This window comes from Thamnophis elegans, chromosome 8 (genome assembly GCF_009769535.1).
Source record: "Thamnophis elegans isolate rThaEle1 chromosome 8, rThaEle1.pri, whole genome shotgun sequence".
Taxonomy (NCBI): Eukaryota; Metazoa; Chordata; class Lepidosauria; order Squamata; family Colubridae; genus Thamnophis; species Thamnophis elegans.
Genome location: NC_045548.1, coordinates 39687602 through 39715487, shown reverse-complemented (window position 1 = coordinate 39715487; position 27886 = coordinate 39687602). Strand labels below are relative to the sequence as shown.

The 27886-nt window shown below is 39.7% G+C and overlaps 1 protein-coding gene across 1 annotated transcript; it reads right to left on the bottom strand.

Moving 5' to 3' along the window:
- Positions 1-281: 281 nt before the first annotated feature.
- Positions 282-16201, bottom strand: LOC116512800 (transmembrane protein 68-like). Its single transcript, XM_032223472.1, has 7 exons — positions 15947-16201; positions 13057-13443; positions 9871-10035; positions 7963-8156; positions 5001-5061; positions 2880-3019; positions 282-410 (listed from the first exon to the last, which is right to left on the bottom strand). The coding sequence occupies exons 2-7, from the start codon at positions 13373-13375 to the stop codon at positions 309-311; spliced, it is 981 nt and encodes a 326-aa protein (XP_032079363.1). The 5' UTR covers positions 13376-13443; positions 15947-16201; the 3' UTR covers positions 282-308.
- Between the last annotated feature and the right edge of the window lie 11685 nt (positions 16202-27886).

Sequence of the window (27886 nt, the reverse complement as noted above, 5' to 3'; positions counted from 1 at the left end):
ATACATCAATGAGGCAGATTGAATGCAGTCCCCACAGGCTTTTGTATATGAGAGAAAAATTCATCATGACTTTACTTACAACAGAAAAATAATATCTATAATAATCATTCTGATACAACAAAACTTCAAAAAGTTATATAACATTGTTCACTGAATAGTCCATAAAAAGAAAATTATACATTCAAAACAATTACAAATATTGCATTTAGGAAATATGTATGGATATGGATTATGAGAGGAAAATTCATGAATAACAAAATACAGTATATAAAGACAGTATATAAAGACTAAACATATTTTTTATTTTCTTATTCTTTCTTATTTTTATCCAATCGCTCTAATAGGGCTCTAAGTATATTTCCAGGTCGCTTCTGGTGTCTGTCTCGAAGATTTTCAAGTGCAATCTTTGCCTGTTAAATACAGAAGAAGAAGGCAGTATAAAGTCAATACTTGTTGTGATCGAAGTCACCTAGGCAATGGAGTCCTTTATTGCTCCATCGATGCCACAAGAAATGGTCACCCCACACTATCCTGAAGGCATCTCCTCTCAGTCTCCCAAACAAAAGCCAGTAAACAATAAAAAAAAGTCAAAGAGAAGGTCAAAGTGCAAGGGAAAGGTCTAGAGTCAAGGTACAAAGAAAGAGGCAAGTCCATGAGGCAAAAGGCAAATCCACAAGACAAAGGCAGGAACATGAGTCAGGAGAGCGTAAACCAAAACAAAGAATTGTTCCTGGCAAATACAATCCCCCTCCCACAGCTTCTCTTTAACTAAGAAATGCACACCAGGTGTTCCTTTGTGAGGAGGGGCAGGGTGACATTCTCCTGAATAGCCTCTCAGCCCTCATTTGAGCTTGCCTCCCTTCTACTATCTGGGCTCTTGGATTGAGTGGAGGAGACAACTGTTCTTCATCAGAGGGGGTCTGCTGCCTAGCAGCACCACTGCCTCTCTGCAGCCAATCTTCCCCTGTGTCAGTGAGGGCAAGCAATTCTCCGTCTGGTAGACCACCTCCCAATACCTGAGGGGTCTAAAATGAGATTGTCATCAGTTCCTGGACTCTCCAATCATTCCAAGGGAGATGTGTCATCCCCATCAGATGGTTCCAACTCCTCATCCCCCAAACTAGCTCTGATGAGGCCTTGACAATACTGTTTTTTTAAAAAACATACATTCACAGCTGTATTTGTAATGGAATATCATTTCACATCATCATCATAATAACAACAACAACTCTCAGCTTCAGAGGCACAGGAACTTAAATGTTGCAGATAAAGATTAAACTCATAGTGAAGCAGCAGTCATGAACCTTGTCTTCTACATCCCACTTACACACACTTTCAGACAATAGGTTGTTCTGTTGCCCTGTATTTACACTCAAATAAGTTTGCCTATTGTTTCACTGGAGTTGATCATCTTGTACCTTAACTTTCTTGTTCTGTGTCCTATATTCTGGGAGTGTAACGAATTGGTGTGTTAGCCTCCTTTAATACTGTGGTATTTCCTTTGACTTAACTTCTCAAGGATCAGTGTGCCTCCCAAGATTTAAGTTGTCAGTTTGCTGATCTTCTCTGTTTTTTCTATGCAAGCATTTATCATCTGCAAATTTTATAACCATATCTTTACATTACAAGTCCTAGGGATGAATAAAAGCTTTGAAGTGTCCCAACCTCAAGTCAAATCCTGCAACATTGTTTCAGCAGATTCAGTGGTGAAATTCATTTTTTTTTTTTTTTACTACCGGTTCTGTGGGCATGGCTTGGTGGGCATAGTGTGGCTTGGTAGATATGGCTTGGTAGGTATGGCAGGGGAAGGATACTGCAAAATCTTCATTTCTACCCTATTCCAGGGGAATGATACTGCAAAATCTCCATTCCCACCATGCTCTGGGCCTAGCCAGAGATGGCATTTGCGAAGTTCTCCAAACTACTCAAAATTTCTGCTACTGATTCTCTGAACTACTCAAAATTTCCGCTACCAGTTCTCTAGAATCTGTCAGAATCTGCTGGATTTCAACACTGAATAGATTCAACAGTCCTGAAGGAACATTGAATGTTTTTTGAGAAAGGTTTTCATGCCAGTTTGGATTTACCTAATCTAACCACTGCTTTACTGAGCTCATAATGTGATGGGTTATGTCTTCTGAGAGCAAAACATACATCCAAGGAATTTCCATGGTTTCTCAGGAAAGTGACCACCCATAAAATAAGATAATGTTAATCTGGCAAGATTTCTTGATAATTCATACTCACTTCTAGTAATCACTGCATTACGTCCAGGTTTCTTAGTGATTAATAACTTTATCGACTGATTTAGAGCCTTCCCAGATCTACCCAGGTGTTTCTATTCCTTCCCTTTTAAGATAGTAATGCAATTTTCTGTTCTCCATCAACTGGCACCATTCATATTTCAGCAGGCATACAGTAATTATCCAAGTAACAATATTTAGTAGACATTGGGGCAAAAAAATGGAAGTAGGCTTAGCAGAGGTATTGAGGGTGAGAGGGCTGAAGGGAGTGAAATGATGAAGGAAGCACTGCAGCACTGCAGTATTTAATGCATGATCCACTCTTTAGGTAGCCCATCGGGAACATATGCACACATAATTTCTCATATTTTAAGCTGCCTTTTCTTAATCATAAGGATGCAATGTATTAAGTATACACAAATGTGGTGCAACTTTCATTTTTTTTTTCTTTAGATTATTTCTGCCCCCTAATTTTACGATTACTAGTGGCAATTCCAGTGAGAGAAGAGATTGATAAATTCATGTTAAATTTAAAATATAAAAGCACTATCTCTTTGTATGCCTTGTAACTAAAGCATGTTTTGATAAAAAGCCTGTTTTTAAAAGATTGTTCTGAGTAAAAGTAAGTGTCCTTACTTTTTCAGAAAGTTCCTTAGCAGTTATATTTGGGTCATAAGGGATGGGTTCTCCAATATAGGTGCGGAATTTGACTGGAAACCCTCCGTATATGGGAAGGACAAGCAATCGAAAATGTTCGTACAGCCATTTCATTAGTCCTGAAGAAGAAATCAAATGGAAGACAAAATTAATTTGCAATGATGTAGAAATCCTCATTCACTTTTTTTAAAAAAAGTTACATTGCATCTTCTAAATTGACAAATAAATGCCCATGACTTCAGAGTTATGAAAAATTATTCTAGGGTTGAATATTCTTGCATAATCAAATAATATACCTGGAATAGTTGGAGTGCTCTGTTCCTATTCCAATCAGGGGAAGGGACTGACACAATAAAGACAAGCTTGGTAAATATCCTGTCAAGTGCAGGAATGACAGGGGTATTTTCCCTTTCTATACAGGTAGTCCTTGACTTATAACCATTCATTTAACAACTGAATATTACAAGGATGCTGAAAAAGTAACTTATGACTAGTCCTCACACTTGTAACTGTTGTAATGTCTCGATGGTTACTTGAACAAAATTTGGATACTTGGCAACCGGGTTGCATTTACTGTATAACAATGCAAGTCACATTAGTACCATTTACAACTTTTACAGCAGGTTTTCAACTAGCAAAATAAATGGGGAAGCCAGATTCACTTATGAACCACATTTTTTCTTAACGATTGGATGATTCACTTAATAACTGCAGCCTAAAAGGTAATAAAATTGTGTGCAATTCAATTAATCACTTAGCAATGGAAGGTCTAGTCCCAATTGTTATATGTCTGGACCAATTATAGGATAAGGAGTTTGGGTCAGTTTGTGTCATGGAAGTGTGGTTGTAAATAAACCTCCCTGTCAGCCTCTGCTTTGCTGCTGCTTCGGCTGCCATTGAAACGGGGAGGGGGGCATGGTATTTGGGGGGGGACTACTACTTGTGCTGGAGGAAGATTCTGGAGTTTCTGCTGCCTGTCTTACTGCGCATGCAGAGGAGGTTTCCCGCCAAGGCCAACGGCACCGACATTCCATCTTGGTGATGCCTTTCGAAGTTATCTCACACTTGACACTTGGGAGAATTATGATTGGACTGTAACTGGGATGCCAAGGGGTGGGGAATGGGTTATTCTATATATCATTTGCTTTCGCGCCTAAATAATCAGTCTTCGCTTTGCTACACTTCTGATCATTTATAATTAGTAAAAGTACACTTGATTTCTATCAATGGAGTCTCGTGGTTTTCTTTCCTGATTATCCAATGGAGGAGTGCTGACACTCCCAGAGAAAGAAGGGATGTCTTTAATAGCTTATTTCATAAAACACAATTTAGAGGGTAAGAAAACCTAGAAGAAATTGTTGAAAACATTCTGAAAATCTCTACCTGACTAAATTCAATGCTAAGTGAAGGAAATTTCTTTTGCAAGTTCTAAAATTCTATACTTACTCCTAATGGTAACATTAAGGACACTTTATAAAATCAGCCTAATTCTTGCTTTCTCGATTTTATCTAGGTCTGTGCTTCTATACATCTAATATCCCATACTTATTACTAGAGCCCATGTTGCATAGTATTATATATATATTATGCAGAATTCTGTCCCCAGGGTTCATGCTAGAATAGAGTAGAGAAGCAGGTACCAGAATTACAATGAGTCTCAGACAGGTGATGAATAGCCTTATTTATCTTTTCTATCCAATCAGATTGTTAGCCGCCTTTTACCTAATATGAAATGTACTATTTTGTTGTCATGCCAAAATAAAATTTAATTATTTAAAGAGTTATATTTTTCTCTTGGAAAGTGGAGGGAAATGGAGAATTATTCTATTTGCTTCAGGACATAAAATGCTTTTCCCATATGGAAAGGTGTTCATTGATACAAAAAGTAATATTTACATCTGATTTATTCAGTTTTGAATCACTTTATATCTCTATTGATTCACAGTAACCGCGACTTAAGAAACCTACAGGGTGAATTTCTTAAAGCAAGTTATTAAACTAGGTTTACTAAAAAATATATGAAAGCTGTAAAAAGAGTTTGAGAAAATAATTTTTAAGGAATATACAATGAATCATAGCAGGAGTTTAGAAAAAGCTTACTTGTTTTTCCAACTGTTCTATAAGCTTCACGGATATTTTGCGTAAACATGGGGATGATTGGCTAAACAGGAAGAGAGAAATATATAAAAATTGGTTTAAGTTGGGAAAGCGTTTCAATTTGTATTGGGACTTTTAACAAAATTAATTCAAGTCCATTTGCCTTATTAACATTTTTTCCTGCTTTGTGCCCTTTGAAAACAAGGGTTAATATAAAGTATAACTGTTACTACAATCAATTCTATGCTGTCCCTTGTAAAACATGAACCACAAGACTCATCATTGAATCTGCAATAACAATCTCATCTGACAGTTGATTTGAAAATAATCTAATCCTTTTGTTGTGCCTTCATTTTCCAGTTCCTAAAGCTCAGTACATTTTTCATTTTTTGTACTTTCATTTTCATCATTGCTTCATTGATAACTTGGAAAGTAGTCCTCTTGGTTTTAAGAATGAAATGAAAAGACAACATTGTTTTTCTTCCACCAGTAGCTGGCAGACTATTTTGCCTTTTGCAAATGCCAGTAAATACAGATATAAGAATCACATTCCTTTGCAACACTAAGCTTTTTACTGAGATGACTGTAATCCTGTCTTTCTTATGTCTGTTATCTCCCCTTACCTAGCTATATTCTGTTTAGCTGCTTTCCTATTTGTCAATTGTCCCATTAAATTTTCATTACCTTTATTCTATACTGTACATGACTAAGTGAGAAAGAGAAAAATATATTTCTAGTTCTTTGCCATCTATTTGGTGACTCTCTGAATACATGCTCACCATGCTAATCTGTTTTTTTTCTGAAAGTAAAAGTAACGGTTTCCCTTGTCCAGTTTGTGTGATTCTTGTCTAGTTTGTCTGATTGCTCATCTCTGTTTATTAGCCAAGGGAGCCAGTATTATCTGACAATATTTCCTTGGTCATGTGGCCAGCATGATTATACACTGAGATGTACGGAACTCTGTTACCTTCCCACCAAAGTGGTACCTATTTGTCTACTCACATTTGCATACTTCTGAACTGCTCTCTTCAATCTTACATTCTGTGTGATTAATCAATTTTCAGTCCATGTTACTCTTAGTAATTGTCCCTAGATGTCTGAAATAACATTACCTTTTATCATCTTGTTTAAACTGGTTGTTACATTCCTAAAATAAATATGCTTTTCTTCTGGAGTGCCCTGCCCTGCCTTTATCTTTTATTGACTCAAAAAAAAAATTGACATCTAATATTGAATCTGATCCTGCCATTCTTATAATCCATTTGTTATAAAGGTTAAAGAGGTAATTTGTCTGTCCATTCACCTATCAGCCCCTATTTCTATTAATTTCCTATTCTGAATCATTCCATTTATATAAAGCCAGTTCTTAGATTAGTTTCTTGTTCATTAAAAAGAGCCGCCCCCATCTCCTCAGAAGAATAATCAAGTGTTCTGGTACTCCCATTCTATTTACCTTAATACATCCTCAGGTCATGATACACTTTGTTGAAATTAATGGAACAGAAATCAACTGTCTTAAATGCTCTTGTTTTCATTTTTGAAATTCAAAACAACTCAATGGTTATATTCTTTCTTTCTGGTGCTTTCATATTTGACAGACATTGTTTCTTGTGCCTCACTATTTAATAGAATGATTTTCTGTTTATTTTCTGCAGAATTTCTGTTTAAGTCACTAGAGTATGCCTGGCGATATGAGATACTGAGAAATTAATATATTAAACATGAAAACTTGTTCACTTTATGTTTTAATCTCAGACCGGGAATATATAGGTACTGTATGCCTCATTAATTTATCAATCGTTCAAAGTTATGACAATGCTGGAAAAAAAAATAACTTTACAGCCCAAACTCTGTCATTTACAACTCACCTAGTGTGAAGGTCACATACCGTATTTTTCAGAGTATAAGATGCACTGCCCCCCAAAAGAGGCTGAAAATTTGGGTGCGTCTTATATTCCAAATGTAGCTATTTGGAAGCTTTTTTCAGCCCTAATGAGGTGCTAACGAGTGAAGCGATCTTCCATCTTCCCTGCGGGCAAAGCACCAATTAGCACCTCATTAGAGCTGAAAAAAAGCTTTGAATATTTTTACTGCAGCATACTGTTGGAAAAATTTTCCAGTTCGTTCCAGCTGGGAGAAGCCGAGATTTGAAGGCTGCCTTAAGATGTACTTATTTTGTCCAGTTTCTATTTTTGGGAGATAATCCTCTCAAGGGCAAGGCAGAGAGTTCCTGTGACTATGTGATTTCGATTCTTTTGGGGATAATCCCTTTAAGGGCAAGGCAGGGATTTTTCCTATTGGCTAGCTGAGTTTTCTCAATGGTTTCCTTCAAGCAAACACTAGGCTGGTTTGTTGATTCAACTTTGTTACATTTTTACAGGTGTGAAGTGCTTTTGGCTGAATGCCCAAACAGCTAGTTAAGCTTATTAAGAGTTTCCCGGCCACCTGGGGAAAGAAAAAAAGTGTCAAAAAGTGTTGTTTTATTATACTATTGTGTTTGCTTGCTTTTCTGGTGTTATGGGAATAAAAATGAATATCTGGTAGGCAGAATTCCCCCCCCCCATTTTCCTCCCCAAAAACTAAGGTGCGTCTTATACTCCAAAAATACAGTAATTGCCATTGCAGTCAATGTGTATTGCCCTGTGTCTAACCTGTTTTTTAAAAAAAATAAACAAATAAAGCTATTGTCTAACATTGTGAACATGGAAATTTAACCACTTAAGGATATTCATATAGAAGCAGTGGTTTGGCCAAACTGGTAATCGTTTGGCGGCCTGGGCTGTTGGAACTAGCAGCGACCCAGGCCTGCCACATCCCAGAACTGATTCTCTGGGTGGCACTGTAGGCAGCACATCTTGTTTTGGGGTTCTGTACATGTGCAGAACAATTTTAGTGCCTGCCAGAACCCAACCCTGTATAGGAGCTCTTGGAACATAATACTTAACATGAGCAATAGATCACTTACCACTTGTGTTTCTAAAGCAACTTGAGCAAAACCTATGCCAGTTCCCCAGACTGTGTTGTAATATTCATCACTAAAGTTTCCTTCTCTTAGTCCACCAGGTGCGATTCCTAATAAATGGCCTTTCTTGAGAACTTCAACACACTCTACTTTTGTGCCTTTTATGCAACCCACTACATCAAGAGACAGTTTTATACCTATTTAAAAAAAACAGAGGAAAGCAGAATGTTATAGAAAAGCATTATTTTGGACAAAAAATAAACATTATATGGCTGTAACTATAATGTTGTATAATATGGTATAATAACCATTGTGACAATTATTGTGATTTCTGCCTTTTTTCCCCTAACATTCTGGGGGCTTTAAGGAACATACTTTTTCTGAATGTTGCAGTGTAGCCAAATATGGGTTGAAGTTGAAGCCACAAATGGTCTCATTCTTTCATTTCCACATTGCATCCAACAGCTCAATTTTACAATTATTGCTTTCACTGGGATTTATGGCTATTGCTTTCTTTCCTGGGTTTAGTAGGAAATTTAGACCCTTTCATATTAATTGAAAAACAAACAAACAGACCATTCAATGACAGCAAGCCATTATCTGGAAGTTAATTTGCAGGGTTTGGTCTGTTAGATGCTTTAACTTATAGCTCCAATTAATAAGGTAAAGGTTCCCCTCGCACGTATGTGCTAGTTGTTCCTGACTCTAGGGGGTGGTGTTCATCTCTGTTTCAAAGCCGAAGAGCCAGCACTGTCAAAGACATCTCTGTGGTCATGTGGCCAGAATGACTAAATGCCAAAGGTGCAGGGAATGCTGTTACCTTCCCATCAAAGGTGTTTCCTATTTTTCTATTTGCATTTTTTACATGCTTTCGAACTGCTAGGTTAACAGAAGTAATGGGAGTCCATTGCATTATGCAGTGCTAGGGATTAAACCTGCAGGAGATTAAGATCTGCCGACCTTTCTGATCGACAAGCTCAGCAGCTTAGCCACTGAGCCAATGCGTTTCAATCAGCAAACTTTTTTTCCCCTCACTATTTAATGCCTAGTTTTATGAAAAAAAGGCTGTGCTCAGGAATTCATTTAAACATTCCTGCTGGGTTCCTTTCCTCACTAAGGCTACTCACTTTGTAACAGTCAATTGTGTGTTTGTCCTATTCTAATGGGGGGACCTCTGAAGATTTTCTTGCTAAAAGTATCTTCTGTGAAGATGTATTTCATGGTGCATGTTCTTCAGTTCAAGTCCAGTATATGATGTTTTGATACATTAGTATGTGACGCTTTTAAATTCATTCTACTGTATCTTAGGGAAGATTTGTTTTTAGTACAAGTGAATTTTTCCTTTGATTTTGGAACTCTTCTATTAAACCTGCCTCTTTGCAGAAGTATATCTGGCATGCTGAGTAAGATTTAAATAACCATCTTCTGAGTGGCAACTGAAACACAAATGGGCTATGGATATAGCCACACTATAAAGGATAAAGTAGTTCCTTATTTTGGAAAACTCTCTTTTAGATTTAGTTGATTTAATCATGTATTTTCTTGGTTTTGCTTTTGAATTTTCCTTGTAAAGCAAAGTTATGAACATAAATAGTAATATTTTCAAAAATATTTATGAAGGATTTTGTCCCCCTTGTTTTCTGGTTTGCACACTTTTCTGGTTTGTCCTTTATTTTTTCCAAGAGAATATAGTCACTGTAGCTATGGATGTCTTTATGGATTTCAAGTTGCACAAACAAAACACTTGCTTTAAAACATCTTGCATCCTTTTTATGGCATGCTCATTCTTTGGCATGAGCTTTTTGCCAGGAAATTGAATTTTTAGAATACTTAAAGCATTACTTAAGGCAAAGGGTAATTAAATTTAAATTAAATTAAAATTAAAATGTAATTAAAGGTTAACATATTTACCTGGTATTAAATACATGCCATAATGAATCGCGGAGCGGACCAATCTCCCAGTTTTTGCATAGAAATAAGATACAAATAAGGCATAGTCTAAAGGAATAGCTCCATGGTAATAAACAATCAGCCCTGCTCCTTCAGGTACATTCTCCATACCAATGACCTCATGACCTGAAAATGCAAAATTTTAGCAATAAGTAAAGAAATTAATAATGTCTTAATGCTTAAATATAGAAAATATTAATGTAAAGAATAAAAAAGATGCAATGTACCACTCTTAAACAATTCCCAGATGTCAGAAAACCCTGCCAACATGATCAATATATCTCCAAGGAATCCTGGGAGTTGGGCTCTCATTATATGTGACAGTTGAATGCTACATTAATCTCTAGGAATATCTGTCAACAGCAAGTGAGCCTGAGATAACACAGGTTGAGTTTAAGCATAAACCTAAACCAGGAGTGTCACATAAGTCCTGTGGGCCGCATCCAGCCCATGGGGTGCTTAATTCAGCCTGTGAGGCAGCCATGGAAATGGCAAAGGACCATACCACAGTGCCCCTGCCAGAATAAATGGAGCTTGGCAGGGCCATGCATGGCTCCCCTGGGTCTGTTTTTGGCCGGGACAACCTCCTGCAGCCCTCTGCCAGTAAAGATGGAGGTCAGGGGGGCTGTGCATCCAGGCCAAAAATGGGGCCCAAGGAGGGGGAAGCTCCAAAGTTCAATTTTTGCTGGCAGTTGGCTTCAGCAGGCCATCCATGCTCAAAACAAGACTGGCAGAGGGTTTCAGCAGACTATCTAGGCCATAAACAAACCCAGGGCAGCCATACCCTCCCCCAGTTCCATTTTCGCTGACAGAGAGCTAGCAAAACAAACTAAAAGCAGGAAAAAAGGAAAAATGTTTCCCCTTTTGCATTTAAGCACCCAAGAAGTGTCAGGAAAGGAGAAAGGGAAAGAGGAACGACAAAGAAAAAGAAGGAAAGATGGGAAGAGAGCAAGGAAGAAAAAAGAAGGAAAGAGGAGAAGGAAGAAGAAAGGAAAATGAAGCGAGAAGGAAAAGAAGAGATGGAAAGGAGGGAAGTCCGGCCTTAGCACTTGGCCACCAGCAGATGGTAAGGCTCCACTGGAGGACAAGGGTTTGGCACTTTCCCTATCTTGCCTTCCTTCACTGGAAACAATGGATCCCCACAGCCCCGTCTGGGTCACCAAAGGTGCCCCCGAAATGAGTGATGTTGAGCTGGCCAGGACCACACCAGCCACGCCCACCTGCCCCTTGAAGTCAAAGAAACCCTGATGCAGGCCTCAATGAAATCAAGTTTGACACCTCTGTCCTAAAATGTGAAAACGTGTGATTGCTTGACCTCATTTATTCCACCCTAGGCTATCATCTGACAGTCTTTTGCATAATGACCAAGACCCATCTAGGATTATAGCAAATGGGAAACTTTCCATCTGACTAGTTTTGCACAGCACTTTTCCAACAGTCACTCAAATTTAATTTTTCCTCACTTCTCCTAAGCAGAATCCAAAATAGTAGCTGAGCAGTGTCTTACCATGTTTCCTGGGATTCATATTAGACCCTGGACCCTATTGAAGTGGTAGGTTGCACTCTGATACATCCTTGGGAATTTGTGAGCTTGAGTTTATGATCCTCCTTGCTTCTATGTTAGGCACAAGTGGCAGCAGGATGCATGGATAGGTGGGAGATAAAAAGTTGGTTTGTGGAGATAATCCCTTCCTCAGTTTGAGAGGGATATGAACATAGTACCTGCAGTCTTGATGGAGACTAGAGATCTTTTTCAGAATTTTTTCCTGTTCTCTAACTTCTCCTATTAGGAAAGGTTACTGAGATCATTCTTATAGATAATACAGAACACACTAGATGAAGCAGATTATTGGAATTCTTCTCAATATGAGAAGAACTGACTCATTCATTCTTCAGGCCTGAGCATGAGATGGAGGCAGCATTAGTCACTCTTCTGCATTAGCTTTGTCAGGACCTGAAAAGAAGTAGCACCTTTCTCCAGTTCTTTAGACTTAGAATTTAGGTGGTCTTTAAGACCACTGAACATCACTGTCCCTGACTGTTAAGAAATGCTATTAATCTCTTGATGTTTGACTATCTGGATGAAAGAAAACAGGATGAGATGGAATATTACAAAACGGAGTTATAGTTTTAAACTACTTGGAGGTTTTCTGCCAGTTTCCATGTTGGGGTTCAATAATATGACACTCTTGAGTGGTAGGTATCAATGGATCTTTCTGGACTTAAGGTTATTGCTTTTGGGGTAAGTGGAGAACATTGCTGGATGAAATTTTGCCCAGCTTCTTTGGGGCAACAGCTGCATCCCTAACTGGAGCAGTAAGACCTTACTTCTGTGACAGATGCCACTATCAGTTCTGGAATCTTCTCTATGTGAGGCTGCCCTTGAGAACCATTCAGAAGTTTCAGTTGCTTAAGAACTGCCAAATTTCAGGCAACCTGCAATCAGCAGAAGTAGCCTGCAATACTGCATTCTAACCACTGCACCACCACCACTCATGCTTAAGAATGCAGCAGTCTGATTATTGGTTCGTGCTCCAATCATAACCATAAACCACAGATAAAAATAACCACACACCGTGTGTGTGTGTGTGTACATATATATAAAAAATCACATTAACAATAAATATTATAAAAACAGAAACAAGTGTAGAGGGGAGTAAAATAGCCACCTCAGTAATGGAGCCATCTATGCAGGTCTCCAGTTACCAAGATTGCTAGGGCTGATAACATAATTAGATCTTTTAGGGCCAGCCAGAATTTCAAAAGGGATAAAGCTAATCTAATTTCAGGAAGAAGACTATTCCATAAATTTGGGCACTACAACAGTTACAGCAGATCTCCTGGGACCCAACAACTGTAGGTCCTTAGCTGATAGTATCTGCAGCATGCCTTGTCTGGTAGATCTAATGGGGTGGGTTAACGTAAGTTGGGCAAAGGCAGCCCGCAAATATCCTGGTCCCATCCCATGCTTTATAGATCAAAACCAGCACCTTGAATTGGACATTTTTAAAAATGTTGTAACTCTCCTGAACTCACCTATGTGTAAGTCAGAAGGGCATATACATTTGATTAATAAAATAATAAATGGATAAACAAACAGCATTCTTGATTCTTGATTATGTTCAAATTATTTAAGAAATGACTCACCATGCCATATCTTTCCATATAAGTTCATACATTGTCCCACCATTTCCCTTGGTTTTCTCCAGAAGGTATCTTCCTCTTTGGTATATGTTTTCTTCCAAGTATAAAAATAAATTGTGCAAATGTGGGCAATTAAAAAAATGGTTGAATATACAAAATATGTAAGAAGAAAAAGTACTGATAATAAGAGCAGAAGCTGAAGTATAGAGCTCACAGATTCTGCTAAGTATACAAAATCAATCCAGTCTTTCACCATGTAAATAAACCATGTTATAGGTTCATATTCAGAAGTATCCAACATAATTGCTTTATTTTCATTCATATTAAAGAAGAAATTGAAAAAAATATGATATAATTATTGGGAAAAATTGATGATATTTCTTCTTTTTTCTGGAAAAAAGAGAAATTGTGTTCATTTCTCCAAAGTATGATGTTGCACTTACATTTTTAATCATTATTGATTTAAGCATTACTGAGTTAATCACTTAATTGTTTACGTTTAATCATTAAGCTTCTTTCCCCATACTTCAAAATATCTAGTATAGTAACATTAATCACCTTCAAGAACAATAAAAAAGAAAATAAAAAGGAATTATTTCCTGGGAAGGAAATAAAGACATTTAGTGATACATGTATTGTTGCATTGTTGTGTTATTTATCACCTTGACTTGCAAATGCAATAATTGGATTGAATATAATGAATCTTTCTACCCACAGAACTCTCTACCACAAGTAAGGGCAAGAGAGTGAGAAAAGCCAAATTTAAGATTGTCAAATCATTTTAATATTGGATTTAGGTCAGCGTGCATGAATAGGATTATATACCAGCATCTCTCTCTTCCTCCCTCTCTCTCTCTCCCTCTCCCTCCCCCACTATCTCTCTTTCCCTCATCTTTGAGTCAGTGTTCACTTTTGGTGACTTCTTGGACACGTCCAAAAGTGATTTGTCATTGCCTGTTTCCTTGGGCTTGGAGAGGATGATTAGACCAAGATCAGAAACGTGGTTTTGTGGTTCAGATAGGATTTGGATTCATGGTCTCCCAGTTTCTAGCCTGGTGCCTTAACTGCTACACCAGCCTGGCTATCATATCTCTTATATTTTAGAAATTCATATTTTCCATTAAATAATTTCATTATTCTCTCACCTGAAAGATAAACTAAATTTAGTATATGTAATTGCTTTACATATTGATTTGAATGGTCTTGCCTTTATCTCACGATTTTAAAAGATGAAGATCTGGGCATATTTTTAGCATGTTTGATGCTGCTATATTTATCAACAGGTACTGTTCACTTAACAATCACAATTGCAATTAGCAACTTTGTTCCAAAACGACATGATTGTTAGATGAGACATCACATGACTGTATTGGACTCACACCTGCCATGGTTGTTAAGTGAACCATCTGCAATTGTTGAGAGAGACATCATGTAACTCCAAGTTGTGGATTATACTGCCAGTTTCCCTATTGACACTGCCATCAGAAGCCTGCTGTGAAGTGTACAAATTGCATTCAAAGGACCATTTGTACCTGTTACAATCCACTGATGGTGAAGTGCTCCAATTCTGATCACATGACCAAATGGATGCTGCAATACTTATATTGTGATGTCTGATCATAAAATTATGTTTTCTATTGTAACTTAGAATGGTTGTAAACAGGGTTGTTGTTAATTGAGGACTACCCACATAAATTGTGATGGTCTATCATTTCTTATCTGTTCCAATTCTGTGGGCAAGTTGATCTGAAATAATCTTTGCTTATCACTTATTATAAAAATGAGTATATGTGAAAGGCAATCTCTGCCTATCTCTCACTAAAGCCATGAACCATCTGTTAATCTCTCCCACCAAAGTGTGTGTCCAAATATCTTTCAAATATCTTTATGGCAGTAAGGAAATAAAACTGAGACACACTAAATAGGGATAGTTGTGATCTAGCTGGAGGAGAAGTGTTGGAGAAGGACTGCTGTTTGTGAAAGGATCAAAATGCCATTCTGGAAATGGCTAGAGAAAACAATCAAAAAGGGAAATAGGACAAGAAAACAAAAGTCACAAAGCTCATAGAACATGGAAAGTGGTGATAGAGGAAGAAGTGGAAAGCAGTTGTCCGCAATCCACAAGAACCAGGACAAAGCCAACAACATGATTCATACATTCATGCAGAAAAGGAATTCTGCAGACACTTTTGAGAAAGGGTGAAGGCTGAGGTAGAGATGAATGGTGTTCTATCAACAGGGTTATATGAGCAATTGATGTTCTGTTATGAAGAAGCAATTTCAGACTGACACTCTTGAAGGATGAAACTGGAAAGAGAAAACAAGGGATTCTGAGGAAAAAAAGAGTCTGAAGAAAGTAATAGGAAGGAAAAACAGAAGTCTAAATCTTAAACTATAATGCAGTAAAAGAGTGAACAGAAAACAGAGGAGTGAGGTTAAGAGAGATTGTAGTGACAAAATTAGCATTTGGAAGAATAAAATTTGGCTAAATAGAATTCTAATTGTAAGAAATTAAATTAAAATAAGATTGAAAGGGAACAAATATTTAGTATAGTAGAGGGAGAACAACAAAAATATATTTGTATATAAGAAATATCTCCTTAGTATATGAGGAAACTTAATTTTTATTAATATTTTATTTTGTTAATAAAAGCCGTACATTATCATGCCTGTTTGTAACCATCTCTTATAAAAAAACTTGTGACAACATAGCTTAAGAAAATCCAATGGTGTAATATTTAAAATAATGCCTGATGACCACCAATTGTTCTGTGACAAAGTGTACACTTTACAATGCTGCAAAATGCTTTAATCAATAAAATACTGACAGGCAATTTACATTACATTCCCCACCCTTTACACACATACAAACATTATTTATTTTTTTACTTACTAATATTGGGAGGGAAAATCCACTTCTTTTGCGTTCAGCCACTTCGCTCTGGTAATAGCAACTGTTTATACCTAGAAACATGCCTAAAGATTTCATGGTTCTTGCACAAGACTGTTACAGAATGACAGGATTCCTTCCCACGTAATCCCAGATTTGTTGCCAATTTAATATTGTACGTTGAAATAGTGTTTCTTCATTGTCATTTTTCATTTTATGCTCATTACTTTGGCAGGACTAGAAGCCCAAATAAGTAGGGCAAAGTGAGTTTCTTTAATGATTAATTAACAAGTCAATGCAATGTTTATACTTCCTATTTGGCAGGATGGGGCAACATTAGATTAGCTTTTCTCAGGTGTGGTTTCTCTAGAAGTTTCATGATAAATTATAATTGAAACATACACACACACACACACATACAAACACACACACATCAGTTTTGAGTTTTTTTCTATAGTTTTCCCTAACACTTTCTATTTTCTATTTTTATTCTTTTAGCGTTTATAGTTGTATATGGTTTTTATCTGTTTGACTACAGTGCTTCCTAAAATTATTTCAAATAGCATTTCACAGGTCTACTATTTATGAAGAAATATGCCTTTACATTTACATCCCTCCCAACATTTTACTGAATAATTTCTGCATTATTTCTGCTGAGATTAACTGCCATTTATTCTTGTATGGAAGCTAATAGATATTTTGCTGAATCCCTGGGTCACAATTGCTTACTTAAATCTATATCCCAAGTCATCAGTAACCTATTTCCATCTTCAGCAATATCGTATATAAATTAGAAATCATTCATTATTTTATACATTTCTTAAAATGGACCAAAGGAGATTCTGATATTTCCTTTAATGTTTTCTCATTCAAAATGATTTACATTGAATTTATATTTAAAAGTGGTATCTGACGACTTAATTAAATTCAATCTGTTCTGTACTGAATAACAAATTCTTGTCAGAGAAATCTCGTGTCTTGCATAAAATATCCTATTTTTTTACTTCAGCTTTTTATTTCTGTAATTCATATTTTGCTTCCCTGAATCAAGTGTTACACTAACCAGCAGAAACCATGGTTCCCTCTTTTGAGCAAAGACATACTTCAATACATTCAATACATTCAAGAAAATGCTAAAGAAATGCAAAGGAAAAAAGAGTAAGGTTCTACATTTAGGCAAGAAAAATGAAATGCACAGGTACAATATAGGTGGCACCTTGCTCAATCGTAGTAACTGTGAGAGGGATCTCAGAGTCCTAGTGGACAACAATTTAAATATGAGCCAGCAGTGTGCAGCAGCTGCCAAAAAAGCCAACACAGTTCTAGGCTACCTAAACAGAAGGGTAGAATCAAGATCACGTGAAGTGTTAATACCACTTTATAATGCCTTGTAAGGCCACACTTGGAATACTGCATTCAGTTTTGGTTGCCATGATGTAGAAAAGATGTGGAGTCTCTAGAAAGAGAGCAGAGAAGAACAACAAAGATGATTAGAGGACTGGAGACTAAAACATATGAAGAACAGTTGCAGGGACTGGGTATGTCTAATTTAATAAAAAGAAGGACTAGGGGAGACATGATAGCAGTGTTCCAATATCTCAGGGGTTGCCACAAAGAAGAGAGAGTCAAACTATTCTCCAAGGCACTTGAGGGTAGAACAAGAAGCAATGGATGGAAACTAATCAAGTTATATTTTACTCTACATTTTATAAGTATTTAAGTAAGATGCTTTAAATTTCTGTTGAGTAGTCAACCCTTCACCCTGGTTCATAAATTTCATGCACAATAATATCTCTCAGTTGAATCTTGTGGGGTTTTTTTCACTCATGTGAATCTTGGATTATATATTCTAGGGACATGTTGTGCATTTTCCTTGGTGAGATGACTATAAGTACAAGTCCATTAATTTTTAGAATAAGATCTCAATAATAAGTCATTCTTTTCTGCTTTGTCTTGAATGCCTCCAATCCTTAACTCCCCCCCCCCGTTTCTATCTATAACATCAGCCAAAAACAATTTCGTGTTTATAATATCTTTGTGAATTGCTCCAATATCATACTCAGTTTTTATAAATATGGCATAAGCCTTTCTAGATTTCTGAACAATCTCTGAAATCTGCATGGCCATATTCTTAATCCCGGCCGCTTATGCTCTGATATACCCTCAAAATCTTTCTGAAGCACTGGTGTTGATTTATCCAAGTCTAACTTTAATTCCTTCTTGGGCAGGAATTGTTTAATTTAGTCAACATCCAGATTTTGGGCAGATCAGTGTTAGTTTATTTGTTTGCTTGTTTGTTTGTTTTATAAATCAAATTTATAGACCTCCCATTTCACAATTGAAACGACTCTGTACAGTTTACTATAACTTCCATATAAAAACAGAGAAACAGAGTTAAAATATGGACAAAGTGCCCTTAGACCACTTACCATCAGGTTGCAATACTGTGCAATACAATGCTGGTTGACAGAGACAGGTCTTAATGCTGTTCTGGAAGGCCAAAAGTGTAGGGGGCCAACCTTTTCTCACGGGGCAAGATATTCCATAGAGCCAGGCTAAGGGCAGAAAAGGCTTTTCTCCTAGACCAGTGATGGCTAACCTTTTTGTCCTCGTGTGCCAAAAGCATGTGAGCTTGTGTAACAGCATGCAAGTGTGTGTCCAGACCCATAATGCAGTACAGATGCAACATCCCTTTGCTCCCTGCCACCCTGCACATGCACACAACTTCCCCCCTCCACAGCCTGTTTTGGGCCTAGCAGGCCTCTCTGAAGCCTCCTGGGGCCAAAAATGGGGCACGGGGGAACCACACACCCCTCGCACTCCCCTCACATATGCGACCCCCCCCCACGCATACATGCACGTTTCCAAATTTGTGGCAGAGACCCAAATATCAGCTGGCTAGCAGAAGGAGCTGAGCGATAGCTTGTGTGCCTACAGAGTGATCTCCACATGCCACCTGTGGCACACATGCCATAGGTTTGCCATCGCGGTCCTAGACCCTATTAGTGAAAATTCTTTATCTGACAGGGTCCTTAGCACACCCTCCCTGTCTGACTGGATGGAACAGGTTGCTATAATAGGGACAACTTTTCATCTTTGTGTACTAAATACAGAGGAAGAAGGCAGTATAAGTCAATACAGTTTATATATATTTATTTTTGTAGATTCTCACAGGTGTAGGTATGCTGGTCTTTAAATAGCGGTTGGTGTGTGTGTTTTTTCCCGGTAGATGGTGTGTTCTAGGGAGCCATTGGTTTTTTTGTAGATTAGGACATCCAGAAAGGGAAGTTGGTTGCTATTTTCATACTGGATTGTATTTTGGGGTGTAGGCTGTTGAGATGTGTGAGGAAGTTGCCCAGTTTTTCTTTCCCATGTGGCCAAATCCAAAATCTCCCATCAGTGAAGAGATCTAACAAAGAATCAACCATAGAGAGAAATCATCGAGATGCCCCAAGCTTTATGGCCTCCGCAAGATACACAAAGAAGGAACACCACTCAGACCCATAGTCTGCTCCATAGACTCACCTCTACAGAATCTTGCCAAATTCCTCGCCAAACAACTTCAACCCTACACAAAATCCATCACCTCACACATACAAAACTGATTCCACTTCAGAGAAACAATAAAGAAACAAAACCTACACTCCAGTGACCTATTCGTGAGCTTCGATGTCATATTCCTCTTCACCCAAGTGTCTATAAAAGAAGCCTTGACAGCTCTCCAGAACAAACACAACCCCCTAAACGCATCCTGGACCTGACCAACCACTGCCTAACCAATACATACTTCATCCATAACGGACAAAGACACAAACAGATAGAAGGAGCACCCATGGGATCACCCCTATCACCTGTCATCAAACTTATACATAGAACATTTTGAAACTAATGCCTTAGATAAATCTGAACTGTAACCCAAACTCTGGCTTAGATATGTTGATGACACTTTCATGATTTGGCCATACGAGAAAGAAAAACTGGACAACTTCCTCACACATCTCAACAGCCTACACCCCAAAATACAATTCACTATGAAAATAGAAGCAAACAACCAACTTCCCTTTCTGGATGTCCTAATCTACAAAAAACCCAATGGCTCCTTAGGACACACCATCTACCGGGGGGAAAAACACACACCAACTGCTACTTAAACCTCAGCCACATAGGATGATACGAAACAGCCAACCAATCTACAAACATCAACTCCATCTACCAATCAGGATGCAACTACACAGCCGATCAACCCACTTACAGCAATAAAGCCAGCACTCAACACACATACACCAAGTTTTATAGAAAGACGACAGCCTGATACCTTAACCACTTTGACTAAAACCATCTATTTCAAATATTTTTCTCATACATCCTTTCTTTCACCATCCTCTTTTCTTTCTTTTTCTTCTTTCCAACCCCTTCCCTGCACCAATACAGTAAATATGGAGATAAATAATACTCCCCTCTTAGCAATGTTCCACGTGTTGAAGATTGTGATTCACAAAAATGTTTGCTGTAATATATTTTACTGTGTTAAAGTCTCTTCAGGTGTTAAATTTCTATCATGATTATTTTGAATGTCTTTGAGAGTATTAGGTACAATTGTGTTTGAATTGGGTCAGTCTTATGCAATTGTTTGCCAACTGCCCTTTAGATAAGCATTTAAGCCTGAAATCAAATCTTGCAATGCCCTGTACATCAGGCACTTCCCAAGTCATGAAAACACTCTCAATGTGTTTCTAAACAAAGGATTTAATTCCAGTGTGGATTCATCTAATCCAGCCCACTAGTTTGAGAATATCATGGGTCACTTTGCAAATGTTTTCCTGAGAGTGAGGTTTTCTATATTCACAGAATTTACTATGATCAACCTAACCAATCATAAAATAGGTTACTGGTAAACCAACTATAAAATAGATTACTGTTAATCTGGCAATACCTCTTAAGAAACCCATACTTTGCCACCCCATGATGTCCAAACTACTTAGATATTTAAACTTTATAATCTGCTTTATACTCTTTCCACATATTGATCTCATGCTGACCATTTCATATCATCGTTTTGCTTCTTTTTGGGGAGATACTGACAGTATTTTACCTTATCCAATCAACTCAAACTTTACTTACTTCTCAACAAACATAACTATCCAAATATTTAGTGGATGTTATCTTGAGCAATTGTAAGTACATTTAGGAAAGCTTTGGTCAATACTCTTCTACTCATTCTGCTTCTTCAAAGTTCAAAAGGTAGAATGTCTGTTTTTTTCTGTTAAATATTGCTAAGTGACAGTATCATTGCCTAGGACAATTGGTATACAGTTATCCAGCTAAACATTCCTTTTTGCTTTTTAAAGATTAACACAACATTTGCTCTTCTCCAATTCCTCTGGTGCTACACTTATCCACCAAGATTTTTCCAGGTTCACAGAAAAGGGTATGTCATCTGGAAGCTTTTTGCATTGATTTTGCTTAAATCCATTGGAAAGACAGTAGGAATTGGCTCTGCCCACTTCTTGCCACCTGTTATTCTCTGAGATGCAAGCCCACCCATTCCTTGTAGCAATTTATATTAGATTTTACTATTATAATCAAAATTCTTAATAAAAAACATATATGCAGAAACATACAGACATCTATACAGAGAAAGAAACGAAAGAAAGAAAAAAAGAAAAAGTTAAAAACTGATAGGGTCTTGGAAAGTATGTTGGTTTTAGGGAAAACTAATTCAGGGAAAATGAGGAATATGAAAATTTTGTTACTGTTCCATAATCTTTTAGAATAAGTGCCAAAACTAAACACTATTAGAATAGGTACTATTGTGTTCTGAAACATATAGGTTCTATATTATAGAACATATAGAACAAGCCTCTGGAGTCTGGGGAGAAAAAAGCATGGAAAAATGGGGGGAGCGCCTCTCATGTGCCCATGTGCACTGGGGGGTCGCACATTGCATTATGGGTGTGGCACCCCCATGCACAACCCCTCTGAGCTCTCCCCCTTATGGCACTAGCCAAAAAAGGTTTGCCATCGCTGATCTAGGGCTTCGCAGGGGACAAAAAACAGCATGGTTTGCACTAAGAAGCCATGTGCAGCTTCTAGAGCAGATGTCAGGTCCCATAGATCTCTATTGAGCTCTTGCCATTCTGGCAGGAGGGAGGAACGTTTGGGTTACGCTTGCGTGGAATTTTCCTTTGTTCCTTTCTCTCCTTTGATGCACCTTTGGGAAGTTGGGAGGGGGAAAGAATGTGCCTTGGGCATCTGTTTTGTTTCAGAGCAATTTTTATTGCACTGGTTGGCCACGCCCGCCTCCTTTGATACTCACTCTGCCTCACCTTCACCATGTGGATCCACAGAACTGCCTCCTTCTGCCTACACACAGGTAAGCAGAATTTGTGCTATCCTAGCCCTCCCTCCCCACAGCTGCAACCCAGGTCCTGCTTGGCCAACTGGGCAGCTGGCAGGGAAAGTGGCGAGGGAGCAGGTGGACAGGTGGGAGAGACCGGCCTGGCCTCCAATGCTCCATCCTGCAGGGGCTGCAGCAGTGAGCAGTAAGGGAGGCAAGCCCCATGCCATGGGATAGCCAGCTTCTCCTGCTGCTGCATCCTCACCTTCCAAGCAGAGCCACTGCCAGTGGGGCATCTCCCATTTTGCCCCTCGCGCACCCCCTCCACGCCACTACTGCTTCTACAGCACGGAATGGTCCATGTGCCCCACACATGTCCCTCAAAGCCAATGTAGATGTTCCTTCAGGCAAGCTATTGAAGCTTGGGTCTTTTGTTCCACCTCCCCTTCTGATCTGTTTCATCCAGCCCCACTTACACACACAAACACCCCGCACTTGCTGTGGTAAGAGGCAAGCACAGCGAGAGATGTTTCCCTAGCAGAAGCTCGGCCTTCTCTTCCCCACCCCCAATTTCTCCCCACCCCCTTGCTTGCCTGGCGCCATGACAAGCACGTTGTAAGTGCTTGATGTAAGAGAGTACAGCATCAGTGTATTCATACAGGTCTTGAGGTTCAAATACACTCCACTCAGTAGTTTCAAAACAGTCCTGCAGCTGACTGAGAGCCCCCTCTGGCCAGGGATTAACCATTTTCATGGCTGGCTGAATTCTTTTCCTGAGAGGGACATACTTTGGGCATCACAGGAGTGAAAGATTGCCAGGTGGAGTAGGGGGATTGCTCTTTATGCCTGTGCTAGGTTAGAGTACACATGGTCTAAATTCTTCCCTCTGGCGGAGAACTGTACAACTGCACAAACCTAGGGAGAACTGTCTTTAGGCACGCTTGATTGAGCCCTCTGGATGAATTAAAAAGTGCCCTCTGGATGAGTTTGCTGCTACCTGGGGATGATGTCATATAGCTTAGAAAGTGCCATGCTGATATTGGCATCAGGTGGCATATAAACAGCTATAATGATTATCACAGTGATTTCTTCAGGCAGATAAAATGGCCTGCATGTGACATATCTGGGAGCAACACGTATAAACTACTCTGCTGTTAACACACCAGCCACTGTGTATATAGATACAGAGTCCTCCTTCCTTGCTCTTACCGAAGTCGCCATTTCTGTCGGAGCGATAAGTGACACAGCTTGTCAACCCCACTGCCTCATCGGGTACAGATGGATGTAGCCAGGTCTCCATTACGACCATCACACAGCTTTCACAGAGAAGCCTGTTTGCTGCCATCTGCAGCTCTGATTTGTCCATTTTGTGGACGAGAGATTTGGCATTCGTCAAAAAGACACTAGGCACTGGGGCTGCTTTCAAAGCCGACTGGCTTTACAGCCTCGCTTTCCTTTCCACTCCTTTCGCTTTAGTTTGTGCCTCCAAATTGTGAAATTTGAAATTAAAATTCACAGCTTATTCACAAGCATATACAAGTAGTCCTATTTTAGCAATTGCCTTGGACAATGAACATTCACAGTTATAACAGTGACAAACCCCCACATTTACAACCTTCACAGTGTCTCTCTCTCTCTCAGTCACTTCCTGAAACAAAGCATTGGTGTGGGGTCATGATAGCAGTATTCCAGTATTTGAGAGGCTGCCACAAAAAGGAGGGGTCAATTTATTTTCCAAAACAGCAGAGGGCAGGACAAGAAAAAAATGAATGGAAACTAACCAATCAGAGAAGCAAGCTGGAATTAAGGGGGAAAAAACTTCCTAACAGTGAGGACATTTAACCAGTGCAACAGCTTGCCTTCAGAAGTTGTGGACACTTCATCACTGGAGGGTTTTAAGAAGAGACTAGACAATCACTTGTATGAAATGGTATAGGATCACCTACTTGAGCAGGGGGTTGGACTAGAAGACCTCCAAGGTCTCTTCGAGCTCTATTCTGGTTAAAAACATCATATTTCTTCTTGCTAATTTCCCCAGCACCACAGAGACTATTCAAAAGGACAGGAGAGTGCAGAAAAAGGGCTGTAAGATTTGCCCTTTTACCCAGCTTCCTTCCAGGCTTGCATTCAAAGCCTGTCATCTGCCCCTTCATGGTCACATGACCACATGGTATTTGGCAACTGGCCCACATTTATGGCTATCTGCAGTATTGCATGGTCATATAACTGTGATATATTATTTTATTTTCTTGAAACTAATATGAAAAAGGGCTTACTTCCTTTCTGCCAAAAAAAAAAAAAAAATCCCGTAGTGAATGGTGGGCCCACTTAACAACTGTGGCATTCACTTAATGACCATGATATTCACTTTATGACCACCTCTTTTACTTATTGACCACTGCAAAAAAGGTTGTATAATTAGGTTTTATGATATGATGACCCAGTTTATGGCCATCATAACTTGCAACTAAAATTGTCGGTCAATTATGGTAAATCAAAGATGATCTGTATAGGATTTCAATCTGCTCCTCCCACTCCACCCAAGTATTAACTTTGCTGCAAAAAGTTTCAAATAAAGTTTAGGAAACTGACTCCTCCTACCAGGACAATGAAACTACAAAGCAAATCTTTGGATTAATGATCACCAGGGACGTGCAGTCACTGGAGGCAGGAGTGGCGGGGCCTCACCAGTCTCATGAGGAAAAGGAAAGAATTTTTAAAATAATTAAAAAAAGCAAGGTAGTTGCTGCCAGACTCCAAGTCACAGTGACTCTGTGTCTGCTTAGTGTTAACTGTAGGGGGAGGCGAGAGAACTATGGGCCTTCTTTGCATAAGGAATTTTTCACCTTTTAAGAGTTAAGCAAGGGTTAAAAGGCAAAAAATTCCGTATGCAAAGGAGGCACGTGATTCTCCTGCCTCTTGATCTGAGAGCAGCAAGTCATACCTTGCAGGTTTGAAGTTGAGTGACTGTGGAAAAAGAAATTGTTTGTTGGTCAAGAGGAGCCACGAGGAAGGCATGCTTAAGTTGGGCGGGTTATTTCAGAGGGTGTGGAAGGAGCACCTCAATGGCAGCAGCCTCCACATGGAGAGCCCCAGTGAGCCTGCTGGCTCTCCCCAAATTTGATCCTCCAGCTGAGGATCTTGTAGGAGCAATCTTCCCCACAGCAGCCAGACATGCTCGGTGAGGTATCATCTATTTCAAATCTAAAGGGTCAGGACAATTGCTTTTTTAAAAAGAATAGCAGGCCCACATACACAGACCTTCCAGCTGGTGTTTTCTCAATAAAATTGATCGTATTTGGTGAAACAGTTTGGTATTTGTCGAGATAATTTTAACAGGGTGAACACTCTAATCTAAGCAAGGAGGCAATGTGCTAAAAAGGCGTGTTTTGTTTAATTAAAAAAAACCCACCCAATTATCCAGCGATCTGGGACTTTAAAGGCTTTAAAGTGGCGGCAGGGCCCCACCGACGGCGTCTGCCATAGAGCGGGACCGGGTCCCACTCTATGGTGGATGGCGCCGGGACTTTATAGTCCTGCCGCCGGGGCCCTGCCGCCGGCTCTACTCATCCACTACTCAGAGAAGAGGTTTTTTTTTACCGCCATTGCTGCCCCTGGGAGAAACCAACGGGATGGCTGAGAAGACCCCTACTGTACCCCATCAGCGGAGAAGAATTATTTGGCGGTGGGCGGGTGGGCAGCAGCAGAAAGGAGGAGAAGGGGTCCCATTCATAGCCTCAATCCCCCTCTCCATTTCTGAGCTGGGGAGGGGGGGGCTCAGCGCAGCTCTGACCCGGGCTGGGAGGAGATCGCGAAGGTGCAGGGGTGGGATATCCCTTTCGGAATCCCCCCGGGGGAAGAAGACCCCAGAGTGGTGGACGCCACCCTCGCCTCCCCAGTGCCAGAGGGCTGAGGGGGGGAGAGAAAGAAAGGCAGGCAGTCACCAACCTACCCTCCTCCCTGCCCCCACCTTGCGCAGCTGGAGGGCCATGCTAGGGAAGAGGCCACACTTTCCAAACTTCCTGCCCCTCTTGCTCGGCCAACGGGGGCCAAAAGCTGCCACCACGACTGCCACCAAGCGAGCGCTTCCTCAGCCAGGGGACCGCAGGAGCCACAGGAGCCACTGCAGCCGCTCCCCAGGGAGGACCTGAGCACTCGCCCTCTTCTCCCTCACAGAGCGTGCGCACGCCAGCGAGATGAGCAGGCCTCCACTTCAGGGCCCCGGAGGCAGGACTTTAAAGTCCCGACCCGGTCCCGCTCTATGGCGGACGCCACCGGGGCCCTGCCGCCACTTTAAAGCCCCAGCGGCAGGGCTTTAAAGTCCCGGCGCCATGTCTGCCATAGAGCAGGTCCCGGTCCCGCTCTATGGTGGACGCGGTGCCGGGGCTTTGGCGGGGCTTTTGCGCTTGCCTCACTGGCCATGAAGCTCACCACATGTCACTGATGGTCACATGCAACTTAATTAATATCAAAGTCTTACAATGGAAAACAAACTTGAAGGAAGTTTTGTTCCTTCACTTATTTGGGCAACAGAAACAGAAACACAAAACAAAAGAAACATGGCAAACACAATGGCAACTCTGCCTGGGAATTCCAGCCAATGTAGGACAAAAAGTTTGGACAAAAAGTACAAGACAAAAATAGGAAAAGCACCAAGAAATCCTTCCAGGGCTTTTTAAGGTTAGCCGAAGGAATCTCTAGCCACTATTGTTCATCTTCATTAATTACATAAACTGATATGTGGGAATGACCTTGGGAGAAAGGGGAAGAACTGCAGCCAGGAGAACAATCAGTTAAGCAGCAGCTTAGGGTGCAACAGGAATGTGAGCATGGCAAATATCTCAGAAGGGATCCTCCCTAGCTTCTTTGGTTGTAAATGTGATGGGAAGAAATATAGTATTGCAACATTCTGTGGATTTAACCTTCAATTAAGTAGAATTCATTTATCTTTACCTGCTTCTTGTCTGGACTGTCTTACAAGGCTGACATCATAAGGTCTACCTGTTGCTCTCCTACTGGCTGGTGATAATTAGCAACAACCTTAAAAACTTAAATGTTCCAAGGTACTTACCATATAATTGCTTAACTGCATTGTATGTAATGTATCAGAATATGAAATCGTATTAGATTAAGCTAATTGGATAAAATAGATGCTTCCACGTCTTGCAGTTTAACTCACCTTGATGTTTTAATCTGGGCCAAAGATTGTTCCAGACAATGGAAACATTTTGTCCTATATCAGTTGGATGCTCTCATGCAGAGATGCCAATGTGTTCACCATGTACCTGGATAAGTGAAGGCACCAACCTTCAGATTTTGGCAGCCTTTACTGATCGACAGTTGATGCAACAACTGCAGTTATACCCTGTGCAGAAAGACCTTGTTATTCAGATGGTTGGCCTCACCACTGCCTCACTCTATATCCATGATGGCAAACTTATAGCATATGCGCTAGAAGTGACACACAGAGCCACATCTCTGGGCACGCCAGCTGTTGCCTGTTGCTCTTCTGGGTTCCAGTGCACACATGTGCTGGCTGGTCTTCACCCAGTGCTGAAAAGGTTCACCAACACTGCTCTATATGAAACCGACTCAGAAACTTTAGA

Excerpts from the sequence above, each read along its gene's own strand:
- LOC116512800 (XM_032223472.1), bottom strand. The coding sequence starts at position 13,375 with ATGAATGAAAATAAAGCAATTATGTTGGATACTTCTGAATATGAACCT. Across the intron at positions 3,020-5,000 it reads TAGAACAGTTGGAAAAACAA|GACTAATGAAATGGCTGTAC; the intron begins GTAAGCTTTTTC and ends TTTCTTCTTCAG. Across the intron at positions 411-2,879 it reads CTAAGGAACTTTCTGAAAAA|GCAAAGATTGCACTTGAAAA; the intron begins GTAAGGACACTT and ends TGTATTTAACAG.